Genomic DNA, 22346 nt, shown 5'->3' on the forward strand with positions numbered 1-22346 from the left:
AGATGAGAGAGTGAGAGTGAGAGAGAGAGTATGAGAAATGCCACAATAAAAATGGGAATGGCCACACAAGTGAGGGTGTTTAGGGACTAAGCCTCCAGGTATCTGAAACAGAGAATACTAACCACTGAGAGAGGAAAAGCAGTAAGAGAGTATTATTTACTAACCCATTTCAACAAAAATTTTATAGTAATCTACACAAACAAAAAGCATTCTTGAAAGCATAAGAAGAGAACAGTTAGGCTTTCACAAACAATATTATAAAGCACATATTGTCATACAACTGAATGAAGAGCACAAGGGAAACAAGAGCAGAGACTATAAAATATACAAAAGTATTTGAGACAGTTGAGCTACCTTTAAAAACTCTCTCCTGCAACAAGGGAGATGCACAGGCCAAAATCCTAAGGATTCGTGAAAAGAAGCATCAAGAGATAACTTTGATAACTCACTAAATGTTAACATCAAGAGAGGCACAAGACAAGGTCATATATGCTTGGCCAAAGCTGTTTGTCACTGCAATAAAAGGACACCTAGTGCAGAATTCTAATGGAAGAGGTTCTTAAAAAAATTTTTTTTATTTAGTTCTTTTGTGTTTATATCAAGGTTTTGCTCAGTATTCCTCTCCCAATCCCCTTGCAGCTAATACACAGCTAAATACAGTTAATCCAGTATAACAAAGATTGAAAAAAAAAAGGGGGGGGAGCAAAAATTAGCAAAACCTATCAAAAGGTCGCAGAGGCTGAAATATGCAATGTTCCACACCACCCCTGGATCTCTCACCTCTGCCAAAGAGCTAAGTGGGGTTGTTTTGTCATATCCTTCATATGTTCTTGAGTATAGATGACACTGTACTAATTCTATCAAGTCCTAAAACAATGTAGCCTACTAAATTAGATCCATAATCACTCAAATGAATTGAGCCTAAATATTCACAAAGGTAGAGCCAACATTACATATCCAGACTTTCACATGCACAGTTAGCAGGACAACCTATTACGTGTATATGTATGTGTAAGTTTACTATACATGACCGTCCTTGGTATGTCGTGTAATGCTTTTAATACCCAAGCTGCTCCCTGAAACAAAGACCCATCTTTTAAAATACCAATATTCTTCTGATAATGCTATACCATCAGAATTCAAATGTGTAGGTGTTAGCTACAGTAGTCACGAGCTGGTTGCAACATACTACAAATGAAGAACTGTGCAGAAGTGTAATGTAAGAGAAATACAGACTCATAAAAAGTGAGCTAGTTACGTAGTAAAAGTTAGGACAACTAATAGCAAGCCTGTGTTCTATTAGTATCCTTATACTATCAAGATGACTAGAAGTCCCTGTAGCAGATTGATTTATAGGACATGGACATAAGTTGCACATAATGAATAAGTACGGATAGGTGGTTATGAAGGCAACCAATGGAGCCAATGATGATGAGATCACTTTTTCAAAATGCTAAGTTGGGGGGGTGGGGGGGAGTCATTTATTCAAAGACTGGCTTTCTTTATGAAAATTGTATACAATTTATTTTAAGAGATTAGTGAAATTTTTTTTAAATGGTGTAAACAGATATTGAAATTAAAACACAAAGTCATGTAGCACTAACAATACTACACAGAAGAGTCATCTGAAAGGGCCATTCTAGATTTAACAAATTCTAAACACTACAAAGTTACTTCAGTAATGAAATTATTTTCTATAGGAGCTTCAAGCCAGTAAAGAAAGTTCACTAGAAAAATCAAAAGCTAAACATTAACACAATTACTGTAGCTAGATAACTTAGGCTATCAACTTCACAGGAATTCCCTAAACTCTCTTATTTTCCTAAGACTGATACAAAGTCACTGGATTATATACCATGAATTTATATTCTATAAACATTCTGACCCAAACTTCAGATGTGCAAACAAGAAATGAAAGGTCTAGATTAGAACTATGGGTTAAAGCAAATAGTTAAGTGACAGAGACCAATCTCACTTTAAAACGGTATATGAAACAAACAAAAAAGCTACATTCTTCAATTTGGAAAACTATGATAACGCTAAAGTACTAAATATTATTTTTTAAGTCTTGGTAAAAGGCAAATGATAACTTTTAAAAGCTTTCCATTGTGTGACCAAAATAAAATGAAAGGGGTTATTTAACAGCACTTCTTAAACTGAGTTAAGACCCCATATGGGGTCACAAAAAAATTGGCAACGGTAAAGGTTTCTAAAGCATAATGACAAAAAATTAATTGAAAATCAGTTATAATGAATGACTCTGAAGTGTTTCTGGCAGTGTTGCATCCATGTGCACTTTTTGCATTGCACATGTCCCAGGCCACATAACACTGTAACACCAACAAACCGCTACTGCTACTGCTGCTGCAGAAATGTATAAAGGTGCCGTGATCAGAAAATGTTTTAAAAGCCCTGGATTATTTTTGATCTCTAAGTCTTAAGTCAATTCTCTTGGTGGAAGGGTTTGAGGAGATGAATCCAGTGGGAAATACAGATGATATAAAAACAAAAGGTAAAAATGAAATATTTAAACAATATGTTTAGCCTTCCTATCACCTTAATAATGATCTATGGTCCACCTTCTATAGTATATAAGTTGTTAGACTGGATTTATCACCTTAATAATGATCTATGGTCCACCTTCTATAGTATATAAGTTGTTAGACTGGATTTAAGAAAAAAAATTCAAGAATTTTTTTTTTAAGTTTTAGGGTTTAAAAAATCTGGGATATCTTTGAACATTTAAGATACTTTAAAAACTTATCATGGGATAACTTCAAGTTATGTAATTGCCAATATAAATATACCATATGACAAGGTTACAAGTAAACTGAACATTTTTCTTGTCAAAATCCTTAAAACTTAGTAGAAGATCAACTTCCAAATATACTATCATTCTTCCATAATACCAACTATATTTCACAACTAACTCATTCACGACATGCATTTTTTTGCTTATTTTTAAGACTTTGATGACTACCGTACGGCACTTGTAAAATTCAAGATCAAAAATAACTATTTAACTTTCTTATGTCAGCCCAGATGAAACCATGTAATACAAAAATAACTAAAACTTTGGAAAAACCATATTCTACTCCAAACATAAATCACATTTAAGTGCACTGCCTCCTAATGAGGTCACATGTCTACATTAGTACCACTGAACAAAATTTTAAATCATTCAATTTCTGAAGAATCTATAATTAACCTGTGTCACTCCTTTAAAAAGCTACATATGTAACAGCTAAAAATGAAACCTATTACACACCCCTCCCTTTCTTTACAAAGGCAGGGATCATGGTACAGGGCAACGTGTTACTTTAGACTTTTATGTTTTGGGTTAGATGGGTAGATTCAGTGGGAAATACAGATGATATAAAAACAAGAGAGAATTAAAATGTTTAAATATTTTGATATTTAGCTTTCACATCATCTTTATTTCCACATTTCCCTCCCTCCTCTCTTTAGAAAGCTATCTCTTGTAACAAAAGAATTTTTTTTAAAAAGCTCAGCAAAACTAAGACACCAATCAAGTCTGACAGTATATGGAATGTTTGCAGGCCCCCACTTTTGCACAGGAAGAGATAAAAGTTTCTCCTCTCTTCTTTGAGGCCAAACTTAAGCATTTTAACTACACAGCACTGAAGAACAGAGATTAATGTTAAAACAATCTACTTAAAGGAAAAAAAAAACAAAATTTTCCTTAAGTGATTTATAAAAATGGTCCCACAAGGGATCCTTTAATTAACAACATTACTCCTTTAGGGAAACGTAGGTGCAAGTTAACTCAGCTACCCCCTCCCCATTTCAGGAAACAGTCTCCCAGACATTTTTTTAGACAATGTCAACATGAAAATGTTTTGCTTGACCCATACATGTTTGGAGCAGAGGCTTTGTTTTCTAGCTTTCTCAATGGATAGTGAGGGGGAGGAACAGAGAGAGGAAGCTGTTCTTCATTCAAAAATAAATTATAATTTAATTTTGAAAAAAGTCTTTTTATAAGTATGGTCACCTACATCATTTAAAAAAAAACACTCACTGACATAGGGAGTTTCACCTTCTCTGAAAATATACTCTTGGAGAACCGTCAGGGGACAAAGGGGACCCTAAATGATGACTTTGCCTAAGATTACATAGGCAATGTGGCATATAGAGGCCATGAACCCAGATCTTTCTGACCTAGAAAGTCAATTCTCGATCCATTTTACTACTACATGCCAGCCCCGAATCTAAAATTAGCCCTACACAAATTTCCATTTTTTGAAGGGTTATCTTAAATTCAAACAGCAACACTAAAAATGTTCCAAACAAAATTACAATATGAAAAAAGTGGAAGCGTGCTGTGGTAAATCAATCTTCTTGTTTCTAATATTATAGATTCAGCCTTTTCCTTCCTATAAAGGAGATATAAATATATATGATAATATAAATTATCATCCTTCTAATGCTGTTCCTATCTACCCAAATCAATAATTTTTTCTACTTCTGAGGACCATCAAGAAGATGAAGAACTACTTGTCTTTTCATGTCTATCAGTAGCAACAGTAGGGAAAGTTTAACAAAGTGAAAAAAGGTGAAAGAAAGGTGGAGAAGATACAGAAAAAGAGGTTCATATTTATACCAAGGTATAGGAAAGGGCCACCAACAATCACAAATCACAATAAGAGAGCAAATTTTGATGCAGGATAATTTTGAATTAAATATTAAATGTCAATGGAAAACTTGCTTTTTGTTTTAGGTACAAGTGTCACTTAAGGAAATAATTTTAATTTTTTTGTGATGTTTTGCTTCTTCTCTACTCTTTTCCCTTCATCCAGTGAGGTGGGCACATTAAAACAATCAGTGAGGGACAGCCAGGTGGCACAGTGGATAGAGCCTTGGCCTTGGAGTCAGGAGGACCTGAATTCAAATGTGGCCTCAGACACTTGACACTTACTAGCTGTATGAACCTAGGCAAATCACTTAACTCCAACTGCCTTACCAAAAAAAAAGTCAGTGGTCAGGTTTGAGGTTGCTGGAAGAATGGAGGTAACCACGTACAAAATGTACTGGGAGGAGGGAGCTACAAAGTTTTTTAAAGTTTCTGTTTAAGGTTTAAAAAAACAAAGCCAAATTATCATTTTGTAAATAAGTAAACAAGAAACAACATCCACAAGATCAGGAAAGACATTTAGATATCTCTGATGACCAATTTCAGAAAAATCAATTGGGAGCAGTTAAACTTTTGTTAACGCCAATGATTTAACGATTTTAAAAAAGGAAACAAACTTCAGGGGTAGGAAATATTAGAGGTCAGGCATAAACTGATGAAGCTCATTTTAAAACAAATATCCAAAATAGTTTCTGGAGAACCCCAGGCCATTAAGGCCATCTGGATAGCATATCTTTTTCTAAGTAGTTCACTATCTTCTTAAGAAAGTCAAATTTACCCAGATCCCACTGTTTCTAAATTATACCTAGTTAGTAACCCCATACTGGTCAGACTGTTAATGTAACTGATTTGATCCCTAGATAGGCCAGTTAACTTCCACAGTCAAACTGCATCTCCAGCCTGTTGGCCTTCTTTTAAATCACTGGTGTCAAATTCAAATAGAAACGAATCCCTGAGAGCTACATACTGATTTAAAAAAAAAAAAACCGAAAACACAAATCAACATTACAACTATGTTGCACTGTATTTTTATTTTTGTTAAATATCTCAATGATAATGTAATCTAGTTCAGGCCCTGATCTGGAATTTTACCTGCCAGGTTGTAGGTTTCATACCTCTGCTAGAGCACTTAATTTTCTACTGGCCACCCCAGGTGTAAAAAGAAAGGGAAGAATGGGGGAGGAAAGGAGTATTAAATTAACCAAAGGATATAAGCAGTAGAGATTTGCAGAGTGAGGGAGAAAAAATGGATGTGGCAAATTAACCTCTGTAGAGTTAATTAAACGTTTTTATTTAAAGTTTTGAAATAGAAAGGAAGGGGATGGGGGGGTGATAGAATGGAGGGCAGATTAAGGCAAGAGGTATTCAGAATGCACGCTGTCTTGGAGTGGGAGGAGAGATGGGAAGAAAATTTGGAACTCAAAATCTTGTGGAAATGAATGTTGAAAATTAAAAATAAATAAATTTAATTAAAAGTGTTTTTAAAAAATAATGTTCTGAGTTCCAAATTCAATCCCTCCTTCCCTCTTCCCCTCCCTGAGACAGTAAACAATTAGATACAGGTTATACATTTATTTGCACCAATTTTAAAACTATAAATTAAACTGTTACTTTAAACTGATACTAGTGTTAAGACTCAAGTTCAGTCTGCCCTTTTTTAAGTGACCAAGGGAAACAAACCAGTTTCCACAAGAAAGAAAAGGTACAGAGGGCAAAAATTATTAAAAACAAAACAAAACAAAACAAACAAACAAACAAACAAAAAAACCTGGAGATTCTATTCAGCTACTGGCTGAACTTCTGGAAATCCTCAAAGGACCCTTCCAAGGATGAGATTCTATAAAATGTTACAATTTTAAAATTTAACTTACAATGACATTTGGTAATGTATAGAATAGGGATAGCCTGAACTTGTGATTTCACTGATTTAGGGATCTACCAGATAAGGAAACACTCCACCAACTGGTACTTTCTATATAAGGGATAGTCTTAAGAGATCTGAGTAGAGCACTGAAAGAATTAGTGAATTTGCCTAACATTAAACAACCAGTACAAGCTGGAAAGCTGACTTGAACTTCAGGCTCCCTAGCTCCAAGGCCAGCTCTGAGCTCCCAATGACAGCAAATGTTACAGGAAAAATGCTCAAATCAAAACAAGTATTTGCTGCCAAGTATGTAACACTAAAACTTAGGCACCACTGGGGAAGGGGGAGGACAGCGTTAAGAATGAATAAGATAAGGTCCCCCCACCCTCAAAGAGCTTACACAATTTAATCTAGTGCAAATAAACGTAAAATTAAACAAACAGAATTAAATAGCTTCGCACAATCAAGATTGCACCTAATTAACTATCTAAAAAATTATGGCCACAGATCATCCGTATCTCCCTCCTTGTACAGAGTAGGAAATTGAAACACAGAAAAGTTAAGTTTCACAGAGTTGTGTCTAAGGCAGGATTTGAATGTTGGCTTCCTGACTCCAAGTCCAGCACTCTATCTACTGTGCCACCTAGATGCCAAATGCTATATAGTAATATAAAAAAGAATAATCACTTTTAGCAAAGTGATGAGCAAGATTTACAAGGTTTAGTTTTTAACAGTTTGGGTGTTATGAAATAGCTAAATATGACATTAAAATAAGAGGGTACTGGGTAACAAGAAAGACAATCAATCATTGCTTCCACTGCAGAAATACTTTTGTGGAACAGTCATAATTAAATCTTTGAAGAGAAGGAAAAGATAAAGTTCTTACTAAAAATTACAGAGCTCCAACAATAATTTGAAGCGACACAATTTAGTTCTTAAAAGTTCTACTAATTCTCATTTTAAACTCTAGTTTGATACATTAATTGCTAAATCAGTACTTCAAAATATTAAGAGAAATTTATTAAGTATTAGGGTTTGTATTTACTCTTTGGTCATTATACATGGATATTAATACAAAATTAGTATTTTTTTAAACTCTTAAGCAAACTTGAAAATTTTTATCTTCAAGACTCACAAAGTAGGAACTATACTTCTTTCATTTCATATCACTAAGAAGATAAACACAAACTTCCTGTTTAATTATAATTGTAGGTGAGACACCTAAAACAAATATGTTCTCTGTAATTAGATATGATGGGTAAGGGAAGCTAGCTTTTACAAACAATAAAATTTTCCCTTTAAAATCATCTATGTAGATAGTAACTTGGTCTCACAAATCTTAAGTTTCTAGAAAACCTAGAAACAAATAGATTTAAGCTTTTAATCTTTACTATGTTAAAATTATTTAAAAATTAGTGGCTGCACACATGTTATGTTTAACAAAACAACTATGAATAAACACTAAAAATCAGGAGTCAGGTCCATCATGCAGTAAAGCAAGAAAAACCTTCCAGAGCCACATGTAAACACTGGAGGATTTATAAAAAGACATTGGTGGGGTTGGGGGAAGGACGAGACAAGGAGAAAATGTGGAACTCAAAATCTTGTGGAAGTGAATGTTGAAAACTAAAAATAAATTAATGAAATCTTAAAAAAAAAAAGATACTGGACAAGGTTAAGAAAGTTCAAGAGAGCTGCACTGCAATTTGTACCTGTGTAACTGTGAAAAATCACAAATCCACTTAAATTAATAAAGTAGTAATAAAGTAGAGAACAAAGGCTTGGCAATAAATGCCACTTGCTGATGAATGGAAAAAGTGCTGCTGTTAGAGATAGCTGGACCTACGCTGGAATTACAAATCTATGTGTACTGTTAGGGCAAGATGCTTACTTTAAATCTGTTTCCTTGTCTGTAAAAAGAAAAACCATTGCTTTAGTTACTCAAAGAGGCAGGGGAAGAATGGAAAGTGACAGTAATACAAAAAAACAGAAAGATCAATAAAATACTCTAAATACAATCAAAAGAAAATTTTTTTTAAAGTTCTTAACCTTTCTTGTATCACAGAACCTTTGGTTTCTTTTGGCAGTCTGGTAAAACCTTTGGACTCTTCACAGTGATTTTTAAAAAGTGTAAAATAAAAATATATAGGATTACAAAGGAAAATAAATGCATAGAAATACAGTTATATCAACCAAGTTCTCAGACTCCAGGTTAAGAACTCCTGGTATAAAAGATGGAAGAGAGATCTTTAAGGAGAAATTGGATTTGGTCCAAGTAAGGTTAACTTACAATTTCTGAAGATGGCTTTTTGCAAAGTACAGTATATGAGATAAAAGATTAAATGGCAGAGTTGAAGAAATGAGATGCCAAGAGAGAAAGCACAGAGCTAACAAAGGGTTATTACAATGAATGCAATGCATTCTCAGCCACAGGTACATTTTGGAGGGTAGGCAATGAGATGATTCAAAAAGTAAAAAAGGTTAATAATAAAAGCCACTCATTAAAAACATATATAATTGATATTCAACCTTAGAACTCACTAATGCGATATTATGATGTTTTCTTTCATTAATGAAAACCTGTAAATTTAGAGGAAGATTAATTTTTCAGTCAATATAGTGAAAATGATGGATCAACCTAAAGAAAAACATGTTTATTTTGCTCAAACCCAAAAGAACAGTGGGGTGGAAGTGGAACAAGTAGTTAATAATATAAAAGTTCACGCTTGCAACACACTCTAAGCATATTAAGTCTGTGTAACAATTCTTTATGGTTTGCCATTTTCATTACTCCAGTTAACTCTTCAGAAAGCACCTCATAAAATGTCACTTTTTTTTTAAAATGTCACTTTTTTTTTTTTACAATAAGACTAAACATTGAATAAAATTAAAAAGTAGGTGCACTCCCGTAAGTACACAGATCCTGTGATGGGACCCAAAACACAGCATCAAGAATTAACTGTGCGATTAATAAAAGTACGTCAGTTTAAGAAGTCTTTTTTTCTCTAAAAAGCACCAGCAAGCAGGTAAAATAAGAAGCACCTTTTTTTATAGCTAAAGAAACTAAGGCTAAGAGAGGTATAAACAGTTTGATGCCTGGTGATAAGGAATTTTTCTCCCCATTGTGCTGCCATACCGACAGATTTAGAAATAAAGATGTAGTTTTTCATATATATTGTTTTTTTTTTAAATTTTGTTTAAAAAGCTTATAAGCTCAAAATTAAAGACACGAATGCTAGAAAAGGCATCTTTGGCTAGGAGAACAGATGAAACACAGTTTCCTCTCTAGAGATAACTATAGGGGAACAATGTTGCATATGCTTGTTAGAGACAGTAGTTTTGTTGGTAGGTTTTACTTATGTTTTTCTTTGTTAAAAGAAAGTTTACAAGGAAGACAGGTTTAATGAGAAATGAATTCTATTACCAATACAACTTAAAAAAATAATAAAGTATCCCTCTGATGTTTTTAAAGGCACAGAGCTACCATTATATAGTTGCTGTTGTAGGACAAAACCATTTGACTCATGTTCAAATCTCAACTCTGCCACTTAAAATCTTTATGACCTTGGACAAGTCACTTCATCTAATTCCTCCATTTCAACTAAAAATGAAGATAATACTTGCACTAGTTTTCCTGGGCTGTTGTGAAGAAAGTGCTTTGTAAATTATACAAAGCTACATAAATGCAATTATTATACTAACTAGTAACAATGTCCATCATTCTATGAAGACAAAAACCTTATAATCTTATAAAGTAATTCAAAAGAATTAATCTATGTAGTCAAAAGAAGATGAGAATTAAATGGATTTTAATCTATTAACTTTTTCCACTAAAGCTATGAGACAGCATAGGACATAAAAGGCTGTCGGTCCTAAATTTAAGTTATAAAAACTGGTTTCGTACAGTATTTCATTCAATGTTATGCAAATTTTCCACGAGGAAATTTCAAACTAAAATAAAACTTAAGTGACCATAATCAAAATGGAAAGACAGTCAAGTAGAAATTGTGGGGATAGGATAGGGATTATTCAGGTTTCAAGAGCCAAAGATCATACACATCAAACAGTAGAATGAAACGGCAGCTCAGTAACTGACCTCCAAAAGGACATCCAAAATACAAAAAGAGAAATAACTTAAGGGTCTTAAAAGTCAGTGGAAATAATTGTGTAGTATTTATCTTATATTTAGGCTTCTGAGTAATTTCTTTTACATTTTTACTAGCTCTCCTCAACTTTCAAATATAGAAAACCAAAGTATTAAGCAGGAAACATGATTTATGAACTCTAAACAATTTGATAAAGTTAAACTCAAAAACTTCAGCTTAACATTTCCATTTCAAGGAAACCACCCTAAGACCAAACTGCTTAATTTAAATAAATGAAGTTGCTTTTTTTCTTAAGAGCACTAGTACAAATGGAGTCAAAAACAATTAAACAAAAGGCAAATCATCAAAGACAAATTTGGAGAAATAGAGGACAAGAAAATGAGAGATGGAAAAGTTGAACTTGCACCAAGATCACAGGAAAAGAAAAGTTCTGTATTCATCAGAAGGTTAAAGAAACAAGACTCGATAGACAGGATTATCCCAAAAACAAATTTATATGAACACTTTAATTAAGTCAGAGAATAAGTCATGTTGTAACAATTACATTTTCAATACAATAGTAGTTGAAGTCATAGACAAAAAGCTTATTAAAACTCATTACTTAAGACATATGGGTGGGACTGGGGGAAAGGTGAACAATCTATCAAACTGAAAATCCAATGAAGGAAAATATCAACATCCATTTGTAAATTTAAGAAATGCCAGTCTGTATCTATCCAATCTATCCAACCAATTTATCCATGGGTAGTCAGTTCCAGAGCTATTAGAAGAGGGTATGAAAAATAGAAGATGCTTAGTACACATTCCCAACTTCACAGTAACACTAAAATAGATTTCCCTCAGGACCCGGCCTAGACTAAGAACCAGTCCCTCCACCCCCCCATCCACTAATCCATAATGTCTGCAATTCCTTTAACAGTAGTCATTTCCACTTTAGAGAAAATAGACTTATAATGTAAATAACTTTGGCTCCTTAATGCCTACAAAACTACTTTAGTTGGCATTCAAAGCAGTTGTCACTTAGAGATATTCTAACCAAATGGGGACTATTTCATTCCAGAGGGATGACTTCCCCAAATACATTCCTCTCCTGCTTCTATGTTTCAGCTAATTAGGTCTGGAATGACTCCTACCCTTTCTTTGTATATGAACATCTTATTCATCATTCCTTCAAAGCCCAGTTTAAATGCTAGTCTCCATATATTAAATGAAATACTTGATTCTATCTCAGATGTAAACAATTTCTCCCTCTTTTGAATTCTTTTCTCTTTATTTAATGTATCTCTTATGAGATTCTATTCTATTTTTGCATTATAACATTCAATAAACATTTAAGTGCCTACTATGTGCCAGGGCAAGCAATGGGGTTAGGCTGGGTATACAAAAAGAGGCGAGACAATATGAAAATAAATATATACAAAACAAGCTATATACAGGATAAATAGAAAAATAAGTAAATGAGGGAAAGCACTGGAATTGAGTTAGGAAGGTGTGGTTTTAGTTGGGACTTACAGGAAGTCAGGGGGAGGTCGGTAGCCAGAGAGGAGAGCATTCCAGGCACAGGGGGACAGCTAGAGAGAATGCCTAGAACTAAGAGAGAGTCTTCTTCATGGAACTGGCAGGAAGCCAGTGCCACTGGATCAAAGAGTAAGGGTCAGGGGGAGTAAAGAGTAAGAACATGGGTAAGGGAATGACACTAGGGTATGAAAGTCTTTGAACACCAAATAGATCATTCTGGCATTCAGTATTTGCTCCTGTAGGCAAGAAGCCGCTGGAGTTTATTTTGGGGGGCATAGGGGTGGTGACACGATCATGTGTGTATGAGAAAAATCACTTTAAGGACTGAATAGAGAATAGATTGAAGTGGGAAATGTGAAGCAGGCCCAGGCCTAACCCTAACCCCAACCATCCCCCAACTCCTCAGCAGCTATTGCAATAATTAAGGCAGGAGGTGATAAGGGCCTGCACCCTAGTGGTGACAGTGTGAGAGGAGAGAATGGTATTTAGAGAGAGGCTGTAAAGGTGAAAAAGACAGACCATGGCAACAGCCTGGGGGGGGGTCAGTAAGAGATACTGTATATGCCCCTACTAAATTATAAATTCCCTGAAGGGCAGAAATTATCTTTGATACACCTCCCAACACTATGTTTTGAATTTAGCAGGGATTAACTAAAAGTTCGAATGAAATCAGGCCTTCTTTGTAAAGACACTATAACAGTGTAAATGAGTTTTGGTTACAGAATGGCTGGTATCAGATCTGTCCCAGGTTTGGTAAGACATGAAGGTTGGACAGCAGGTTATTTCTTTCTCATGTTTAAGATAACTATGGGACAGGACAACAAATTCAGGGAAAATGCTGCCTTCAAGGGAAGAGGAGCTGGAGGATCATAGGCTAGTATAGCTTCAAGGTCACAGAGGCAACAATAAGGAAGAGAGCTGCAAATCATCACAAGCAGTGAGTGAAAAACAGCAGGTTAGCTTTGGAGTCAGCCTATGTGGGCTTCTATCCAGGTTCTGCTACCTGTGTGACTTTAAAATAAGGGAACTGTAATAGATCTCTAAGATCTCTTCCAGCTCTAAATTATGTGGTCTAGGACTCTAAGCCCAGTACTGCTTGCATGGTGAAACCAGAAGGGCACTGACCTGAAATCAAATTTACCTTCAATTTCAACTAGGGCCAACTTTGACAGCTTTCAAACAAAAAGAAATTATCCCCTCCCCCAACAAGTGTAATTCAGATAGAAACCACAGCTACACAAGGACATTCTGAGTGAAGGCACAGCTCAGCTGAAGGATATAAACTTTAACAATAACAAAGTGGAAGGTTAAAATTGTATTTACTAATGATACCTATCAATTATTCTTAGAAAGCTAGCATTTAGGGGCAGCTAGGTGGCACAGTGGATAGAGCACCAGCCCTAGAGTCAGGAGGACTAAGTTCAAATCTGACCTCAGACATTTGACACTTACTAGCTGTGTGACCCTAGGCAAGTCACTTAACCCCGATTGTTTCACCAAAAAAAAAAAAAAAAAGACAGCTAGAATTTAAAGAGGACCACAAGAATAATTTCGTACAAGCCTCTCATTTAACAGCTATAGAAACTGAGGGGCAAAGAGAGCCCAAACTCACAATGAGATTCACTTAGCAAAATTCTCATAAAAACAACCAATTTCATGCTTAAATGTTTAAAATCTAAACGCATAAAATTCATCAAAACAGGGTTTTTTTTAAATAATTAAAAAAACTAAGACATTTTCCTCTCTTTAATAAAGGCATTATATTATGGGGATGGAGGGAACAGTGACAGAACAGGACCAATTTGAGTAAATTCCTTTGACCAAGGCAGGTAAACACTTTCTTTGTAACTTATAAACTTTCTTTGTTTAACACAGCACTGAGAAGTTAAGTGACTTGCCAAGAATCACACAACCACTATGTTACTGTGGCATTTGAAGCCAATTCTTAAGGACTCTGAGGTCTATCTATAAACTATACCATGGTTGCTTCGAATAACTCATACAAGGCTTTAAGATTTAGCACTCATAGTCTCAGTCAATATCAACTACTATGTGCACTGGAGATAAAAAGAATGGCAGAGAGAGAAAAGGAGAGGGGAGAGGCACAGTGCATTAAGCATCCAGCCAGGAGTCAAGAAGAACCAAATTGAAATCTGGCCTCATATACTTACTAGATCTGTGACCCGGGGCAATTAGAAACTTAAGCTCTCTTTGCCTCAGTTTCAACAGTAAAATGGGGATAATAACAAGCACCTACCTCCTAGGGTTATTGTGAAGATCAGATAAAAGTGCCTAGCACTGTATTTAGCAAATACTAGGTATTAAGTAAGTGCTTACTCCTTTCCCCTTCCCTTCTATTTGATCCTGAAGGTAAGAGGGAGCCATTAAGAGTTTATGAAATTCAGAGGGACCTTTGCTTTGGAAGCTCAATTTGACAGTTAAATGGAGGATGGAATGGAGCTGGGAGCTAGTTGCCCGAAGCACTATGAGGTTAAGTGATTTGACACAACCAAATGTTGGTCAGAAAAGAGATTGGAACTCAGCTCTTCCTGGCTTTGAGACTGGATCTCTACCTCATTATTAAATTATTAACTATTAAATTAACAATATCACAACGACTCGTATTAAAAAACTAAGGCACCTGAGAATCTTTATTTGTATGTATCTGGAATCCTGTTATCTACAGAAAACTAAATCTGGATAGTGTAGCCAAAAAACACTTAAACACAATGTGGCATATATCAGACAATTAATAAATGCTTGTTGTTGACTTTGAAAGTAGAACTCATTTAAAACTGAATTTCCCCAACAGGTCAAATTTCATTATAATAAATATTATATAATATTAATCATAAGTATTTTAAAGTAGAAGCATATGAAAAACTACCAGGCTAAGGCAACATGACGTATGACTGTAAAGAGCACTGGATTGAGAAAACCTATATTCTAAGTCCCACCTATGCTAATGACTAGCTGTGTCATCTTGGGCAAGTCACTTAATGCCCTCCAAGCTTTCATTTCCTGACGTGTAAAATGACTACATATTCTTTAAATATTCCTTTGGAGTTTGTTCCAAAGAGGTTCATAGTATCAGAGAACAGAAGAGTTAAAAGGAACCTTACCGATTCCTTCATTTTACAGATAAGCAAATAGGTCAAGAGAGGTTCAGTTACTTGTCTAAGGTCATACAGGTAAAAGTTAGTAAGTGGAGGTTATTAAATGGCAAAGCCAGATGTTGAACCTAGAAGCTTCTAATTCTAAACCCTGTTTTTTAAAGTCCCCTTTTTCATTACATCATGCCTGACCTCAACAAAGCTATTCCTATGCAAGTAACTAAATGCCTTAACATCAGTTCTTTCATACAGTAAGATATGCTAAAAATTTTTCTAAGTTAAATAAAATTGTTCATACTTATAGACTTGGATATCTTAAGATTTTAGAATTACACAATTCATTGGGTTGAATTGGGGCTGGACATATATAGACACAAAAAGAGGTTTTCGCAAATATAAGTCATAATTGGAAAGAGAAAATAAAGAATAAGGAAGGAGTAGAGAGGACTACTCCCTCCTCACTTTTAAGTTCTAACAATGAGTTGGCATAGTGGATAGAGTGCAGGGCCTGGAGTCAGTTAGACTCATCTTCTTGAGTTCAAATCTGGCCTCCAAGACTTACTAGCTGTGTGACCCTGGGCAAGTCACTTAATCCTGTTTGCCTCAGTTTCATCTGTAAAAGGAGCTGGAGAAGGAAACAGCAAACCACTCCAGGATCTTTGCCAAGAAAATCCCAAAAGGGGTCACAAAAAGTTGGACAAGACTGAAAAAATGACTTAACAATAACAAAGAGAGGATTACATTTAATAAAATCTATGCTTTTTCAAACGAAAATCAATATACTTGTATCACAGAAGCTTGGTGTCACCAGCAAAAAATTTATGAAACTACACTTCAAAATGTATTTAGAGTATTTTATTTGGAGCCAGAGAACTTGAGTTCACATCCTAACTCTGCCACTAACTACCTGTATCACTTTGGATAAGTTAGTTCACTTCTCTGGGACATTCCTGTAAAATGAAGTGATTGGACTAGATCAGTGGTGCCAAACTCAAAAGAAATAGATCCCTACTGACCATATGCTGACTGAGAATGCTGTATTGCCCTTTTAAATTTTTTTTGTTAAACATTTCCCAATTACATTTTAATATGGTTTGAGCTTCCTGAGTTTCAACACCTGAACTAGATGACCTGTCAAGGTCCCATCCAAATCCAAATTCATAAATTCTATGTTCAACTTCATGTGAATAGAACTCTATGTGAAACTCTAGGCTTAGTGAAAAATTCAGCAAATTCTAAACTAATCAACATGAATTTCTTCTGTGCCACATTTACTAAGGATGTATGTACTAAAATCACACCCTAATTCCAAGCTTACTTCCATTGGGGAAAACAATATGCACACACATATTGGGAAAAACATTATGTATATACATAAAAATAAAATGTAAAGTAAATACAAGGTAATAGCAACAAGATCACGGAAATCAAGAAAGCTGTCAAGTAGAAGGTAGGGTTTGGGCTGAACTTTGAAGCAGTTCTTTCCCTTAGTCAACCACCTGAATCCCATTTGTTTGATGAAGTCCTGCTGATTTTAAAATCTGAGGATATTTAGACCAGTAATTAGTTAAGAAGAACCTTCTAAGATTTACAGATTGTTAGAGCTGGAAAGTTAACTTAGAAATCATCTAGGTTAATTCACTCTCAATTTACAAATGAGGAAACTAAGGTTAAGTAATTTGTCTTAAGTTCAGACAGCTAGTAAGTAGCAGGGCCAAAGAGCTAAAAAAAAAATCAAGACTTTAGTGAGAGAGACAAGTATTCTCCTTGCACTAAAGGAATGTAAATTTACTAATCCATATCCCCTCCTTTTTAATAATTTGGGCCTTGCCAAACAAAGCAATGTTAAAATACTGACGGCACAACCAAGATTTTTAAAACACAAATACACTTACTGATAAATGGACATATAATAGATTTAGTTCAAATTGTTTTAAAGTTTTTGGTTTCAGATAGCTCCTCAAACAAAACTTCTTTTAGTTATTATTAGATCAAAATTCTTCACTATAACTTCCTTCCATTCCTAATTTCTGGGAAGGCCGAGTTCATGGCCAGACTTTTTTTTCTTTCAAGTTTGTTGTAAATGCTCCACCCGCCTGGATGGTGCAAGAGCCAAACCCTGAATAACAGAGTAAAGAGGCATAGACCTAGAAAAATATGATGGGTCATTTCCCTTGGCCCTATTAAATTTCAGAGACTGGGGCCTAACCCTACAGCCCCCTCTGATCAAGGCAACGTTAAACAAACCATCATCGCGTGCAGGTCTGTCACATCAGAGCCCAAAGAGACAGATAAGAGAGAACTAGGCAAAGCCGCCGCCATCTTAAAATGCGGGACAGAAGTTAGACTAAGAAAAATCCTCAACCACCCCAGCTGAGGCTTCCTCCATCCCTTCCCCTTCGGAAAACCTGAGATTTCTTGGCAACCTGGATCAGTAATTTACTCTTCATTCCCGCATCAACTGGAAAAACCACACTCTCGCAGGAAAAATGGGGGTGGGCAAGGCTGGGACTACCGCGGCCCCCCCACCCCCAGCCAGACCCGGACCGCACCGCTGGGGAAATCGACCACATTGTGTCAGCGTCTCCCAGCGACCCCGGCCAGGGGTCGGGGGAGCCCCCCAGCGGGGCGCACACACGACCACCTTTCCCGGGGCCCCGAGGAAGATCGCGGTGACTCACTGGGCGCCTCCTCCCCACAACCTCAAGCCCGGGGGGGGCAGGCCGTGGTTACTGGGGCACAGTCGGGGTGTGGAGCGGTCGGGCGCCCCCCAAGGTCACACAGGCGCATCTCTCTGCCCCCGGAGGGCCCGGGCCCGGCTTCCACACTACGACGCAGCTCCGTGCGGCGCTTCCTGGGCTGCTCAAAGTGGGGGAGGGGATCCCCTGGAAAGTCAGCCGCTCCGGCCCCGCTTCCGAGAAGGGATCCCCAGGCGGGGACGGACGCCCAGCCCGAGGGGTTCCAGGTGGCCCCTAAGAACCTGGGTTCTTCGGGCCCATCGCCAGCACGGCCCCCGCCCTCCAGCCGCGGCTGTTATTTACCTTATTAATCCGTTTCAGCGCCATGGTGTGTGCTTCTTTCCGCCTGACTCCGCTCTCTCTCGGTGGGCAGAAGGGTCCGGCCAAAAACTCTGATTATCCCGGGCGGCGGGGAGGGGTTCGGGGGAGGGGATCTCTCTTCTCACACCGGCTCCGCCCGACACAGGCGCCTTGTGCAAAAACGGACCAGATCAGCACTCGCCCCGGCCCAGGGACGCCTGCCCCCCAAACCGTCACGATCCGGGGTCCGGGGGAGGCCGCGAAGCCGTCCTCCAGCCCCGAGGGCAGCGTCGCCAGGAGAGGCCACGAGTCCGACCTCCCAGGAGCGGAGAGGGGGCTGGGTCCGGGGTCGGGGTCGGCTCCGGGGAGGAGCCGAGGCCTAGGCCGCGCCGGCGTCACCGGAGCCGAAGGAGGCGGGGGGGGAGGGGACAGCCGGACAGCCCCGGGGGCCTGGACCCGCTCGTCTCTGCTCCCAGGATAAGTGGCCGCGGAGGGCGAGAAGCCAAGGGGTGCGAGGAGGCTCAGAAGGGGCTAGGGCTGTGGCTATCCGTGCCGCCCCGGACACCGCAGCACTCTCCGCCTTCCAGGCGCGTGCACGCGCGCTCCCGCCCCGCTGCTGCCTCCGCCGCCGCCACCTCCACCATCACCACTACGCGCCCGCGCCGCCTCGGGCCCCGGCGCGCGCAGCGCCCCCCGCCCCCGCCCCCCGGCCTCCCGCGCGAACGGGCCGGGCTGCCCCGTCCTCCCCACCCCTCCTCTGCCCACCCCACCCAACTGGCTGGCCGCTGAAAGCCACCCGACCTCCCCGCTCCCCGCTTACCCGGCCAGCCCAAGTCAGCCGGCCTCCCCTTCCCCTAGTCATCCACACCCACGCGTACAGAGGAGCCGGGGCCTCCCTCAAGCTGCGGCCTCGGCCTCCTCCCCGCGCGGCAGCTGGTGCCTCCCCGGCCCTACGGGGCTCACGCGCACGACACAGCCACAAGATGTCCGCTCTGACGGAACTACTGCCAGCTGCCACGCTCCGCCCCTCCCCCGCCGGGCCCCTTCACCGCCGCCGCGTATCAGTCCGCCAACGCCGCCGTCGCGAGGACTGGACGAAGACGAGAAGGGCGGAGGGGAACGGTTCACTTCCTATTCCTCCTAGGCTGGGGGCCACAGTTAGGGGTGCTCTCCCTTCTTCTACCTCAAAAGGTGGAATCCTTACTAAACGGATCGGAGGTTGGGCAGAGAGGGTGGGGGCCGGAGGCGGGTCATGAGCCGAAGTGGGAGGAGAGCAAGCTGGAGGCGGGGAAACTCAGGCTGAGAGAAGCATCGAGAACCGGAAGGAGACCATGGTGGGGAGGTGGTGAAGGCGGCAGCGGCGGGGTCCCTACGCCCCTTCTCGTTTGGTGGGGGGGGGAACCGAATCTCGCGAGAATCCTGTTGTTGGCTGGTAGTCCTGGAGGCTTGGCGGGGAGAGGTTAGGGGTTGTTTTCGTGATGGATACCCTTGGTTTTTCACCTAACCCCCCCCCACTGCCCCGTCCCTAACTCTCGCGAGAGTTTAGTGGAGTAACTAGGATGAACCCCGTGCCGGGAACTAGCCGGAAGGATTACGCAGACGGCCTAGAGAGGAAATGGAATTCCCCGGGGCGCGTGCACATCTCTGGGTGATGTTGAGCCCTGCTCCCATGCGTCCAATCAGAGAGGGGCGGAGGGAGGGGCCGCAGCGTGATAGGACGTTGCGCAATTAGACGGCACCTTCCTCGCAGGTACCCAGGCCGAGGGCTGCTGCCTTTGACAATTCGGGAGGCCAGCGTTGCGGGGCCTCCGGTTATTTTGAGCAGCCGGGAGCGAGATGCACCTAATTAACAGATCCCTTCAGGATGCCTGAGGAAGAGCTCTTGGGTCGGTTGCCTCGGGATCCCCGGGTCACCTCGGGGCAGGCCGCCTGAATGTCGACCAGGGCCCGGGCCAAGGTTAAACGTAGGGTTCGACGCCCTGAAAATGACTGTTCCTCGCCTTTCCATTTAAATGCAGAGGGTTGGAGAGAGCGAAACCCAGCAAAGTAACTTAGGAAGCATTTTGGTAATCGTGTTGATCAAAATACTAAAGTATGATAGGGAATCATTTCCTGGTTGTCTCGGCTCAGTGTTAACTGCCCTTCTAAAGTAGGGGGAGGTCGTTTTGCTCTAAGTTGTAACTTAAAGACATAGTTAGGGAACCCCAATCTCCTAGACCTGGGAGAAAGCGGTCTTATAGCTTTTGAATGGCAAAGGAACTTTGAGGCTGATGGGCAAGTTGACTGATACCCTGGTTCTGTAAGTATTTTTTTGAAATAAAGTCTTCTCTCCATCCCTAATTTTTAAGGTTTTATACTTGGAAGGGATTTTGAATTTAAGAACTTTACAGTAAGGAAGCCTTAGCACTTCCCTGCAACAAAAAATATATTAGTTGCCTACCGTAATACGTATGGGATACTGTGCTGGGACTGGAGATAAGAAAAACAGTCCCCTACCCATAAGGAAATATTAGAAGGATGTACTTAAAGACTTTAAAAGAAAGTTAGACAAGTTCCTCAATGTAAAAGTTATTTTTAAACAATTTCAAAAGACAGACCCCGAAAATATTGTAATAATCTACTCCGATATCCACAGCCTAGGTAAACAGGGTAACCCAATAGCTTTTAGCACATCTGCTCATCTTAGAAGTTGCAGAGGGCCTCTTCCTTCTCTCTCACGCTCTCTGTTCTGCATTAACCTCTTTTTGTCTCTCTTAACTAACATTTTTGATTTTGAGGATTATTTGTTCAGTTGAATTTCTGATTCCTGTTAAGTAGGTGAGTGGGACACCTTAAATTTTAACTAAGTTAAATTCTGTTTAAGAGAATTATGGGAGAAAAAGGACAAGTCACATAGAATGAGACAGCATGGATAGGTTACAATCTAAATAAAAGAAAGACAGATGGGTATCCATGAAATATTGGTCTTAATTGACACCTTTTTTTCCCTGGCAGCAGCCTGTGACAACTAGAACAAAGGTTCTTAATTCCTGATATATGCTGTATTTAGTCCAGAGAATTTATTTTAAAAAAATACTTTTTCATACTGTAGTCACTTGCTACATATTAGCAAGTTAAATTTTCTGAGTGAACCACACTTAGTTTCAATTGTGAGATCACTAGGTCATTGTTCCTACCTTTGGTACTCTGGCTTTAAAGTAACAGTATTAATAATATTAGAAATTTGGACATTTTATCCCCAAAGAACTTTATATTTCTCATAACTTACTTCTGATATAAGTATATATTACTATTTCATTGTGTTAATAAAAAAATAGGACTTGTGAGGCAGAGTGGCTTGTTAGTTATAATTTAGTAGTTTGGCCAAATCAAAATGAGGGGAACATAAAAGCCAACATACTGAATAAGATTCTATGTTATATGATGAGTAAACTATATCATACATATGAATTCACACTTTTCATGTGCATTAACTCTTTTAAACTATTATGGTACCTAACAGATTAAAAAACATAGTGAACTTACATTAAAAAAATTGGATCACAAAACCTTCACAAGTCCTCATATTTATACAACATAGAGATGATGCATCCTATTTTAGTAATAACCTTACTTATCTGGAACTCACCTATCCGGCCTCATCTGTCTGGAGCACAGACAAAAGCCAGCAGATAAGCAGCAAAGTAGCCAAAATAGATGTCATAAAATCCAAGCTTGAAGTTCTTTCACTAACCTTACTTATAGGAGAGGCCATGGAGACTTCACTCAGAGCTTACTAACTCTTATTTTGAAGTCTGATAATGAGTTTGATAAACTAGTTTCCAATTTCACTGTCAGACCAGAAGCAGCAAATTACACAGGAGGAGCGAGGCTACCGAAGGTACACTGACAGCATAGAAAACTTCTGACAGCCAGATATCAGGAAATTTTAGTTTAGAAAAACTAAAATATAGAAACAAGAACTTAAAAAAAAACCACATCCATCTAGGGCCATTTAGTATAGGGGAACAGACCTACACACTTCATTAGGCCCTGATGGCATCACTCTTACATCAC

General features: G+C 39.0%; 2 protein-coding genes across 3 annotated transcripts in view; both read right to left on the reverse strand.

Moving 5' to 3' along the window:
- UBE2D3 (ubiquitin conjugating enzyme E2 D3) overlaps nucleotides 1-19254 on the reverse strand; it is a 53600-nt gene extending 34346 nt beyond the window's left edge. Inside the window, exons 1-2 of one of the 2 annotated variants that reach the window (XM_027837421.1) lie at nucleotides 19169-19254; nucleotides 18294-18460 (exon numbers count right to left, since the gene is read on the reverse strand). In XM_027837421.1, the coding sequence (XP_027693222.1) occupies nucleotides 18294-18317 (24 nt within the window). In that variant the 5' untranslated portion in view covers nucleotides 18318-18460; nucleotides 19169-19254. Of the gene's footprint in view, nucleotides 1-18293; nucleotides 18461-19110 lie in introns of both variants that reach the window. The other variant, XM_027837422.1, reaches the window with a different exon arrangement.
- An 882-nt stretch (nucleotides 19255-20136) lies between these two features.
- LOC114024379 (disintegrin and metalloproteinase domain-containing protein 8-like) overlaps nucleotides 20137-22346 on the reverse strand; it is a 37489-nt gene continuing 35279 nt past the window's right edge. Inside the window, exon 4 of the mRNA XM_027837379.1 lies at nucleotides 20137-20290. Within this exon, the coding sequence (XP_027693180.1) occupies nucleotides 20137-20290 (154 nt within the window). The remainder of the gene's footprint in view (nucleotides 20291-22346) is intronic.

Source organism: Vombatus ursinus, unplaced genomic scaffold, assembly GCF_900497805.2.
Source record: "Vombatus ursinus unplaced genomic scaffold, bare-nosed wombat genome assembly UNPS02014821.1, whole genome shotgun sequence".
Classification (NCBI taxonomy): Eukaryota; Metazoa; Chordata; class Mammalia; order Diprotodontia; family Vombatidae; genus Vombatus; species Vombatus ursinus.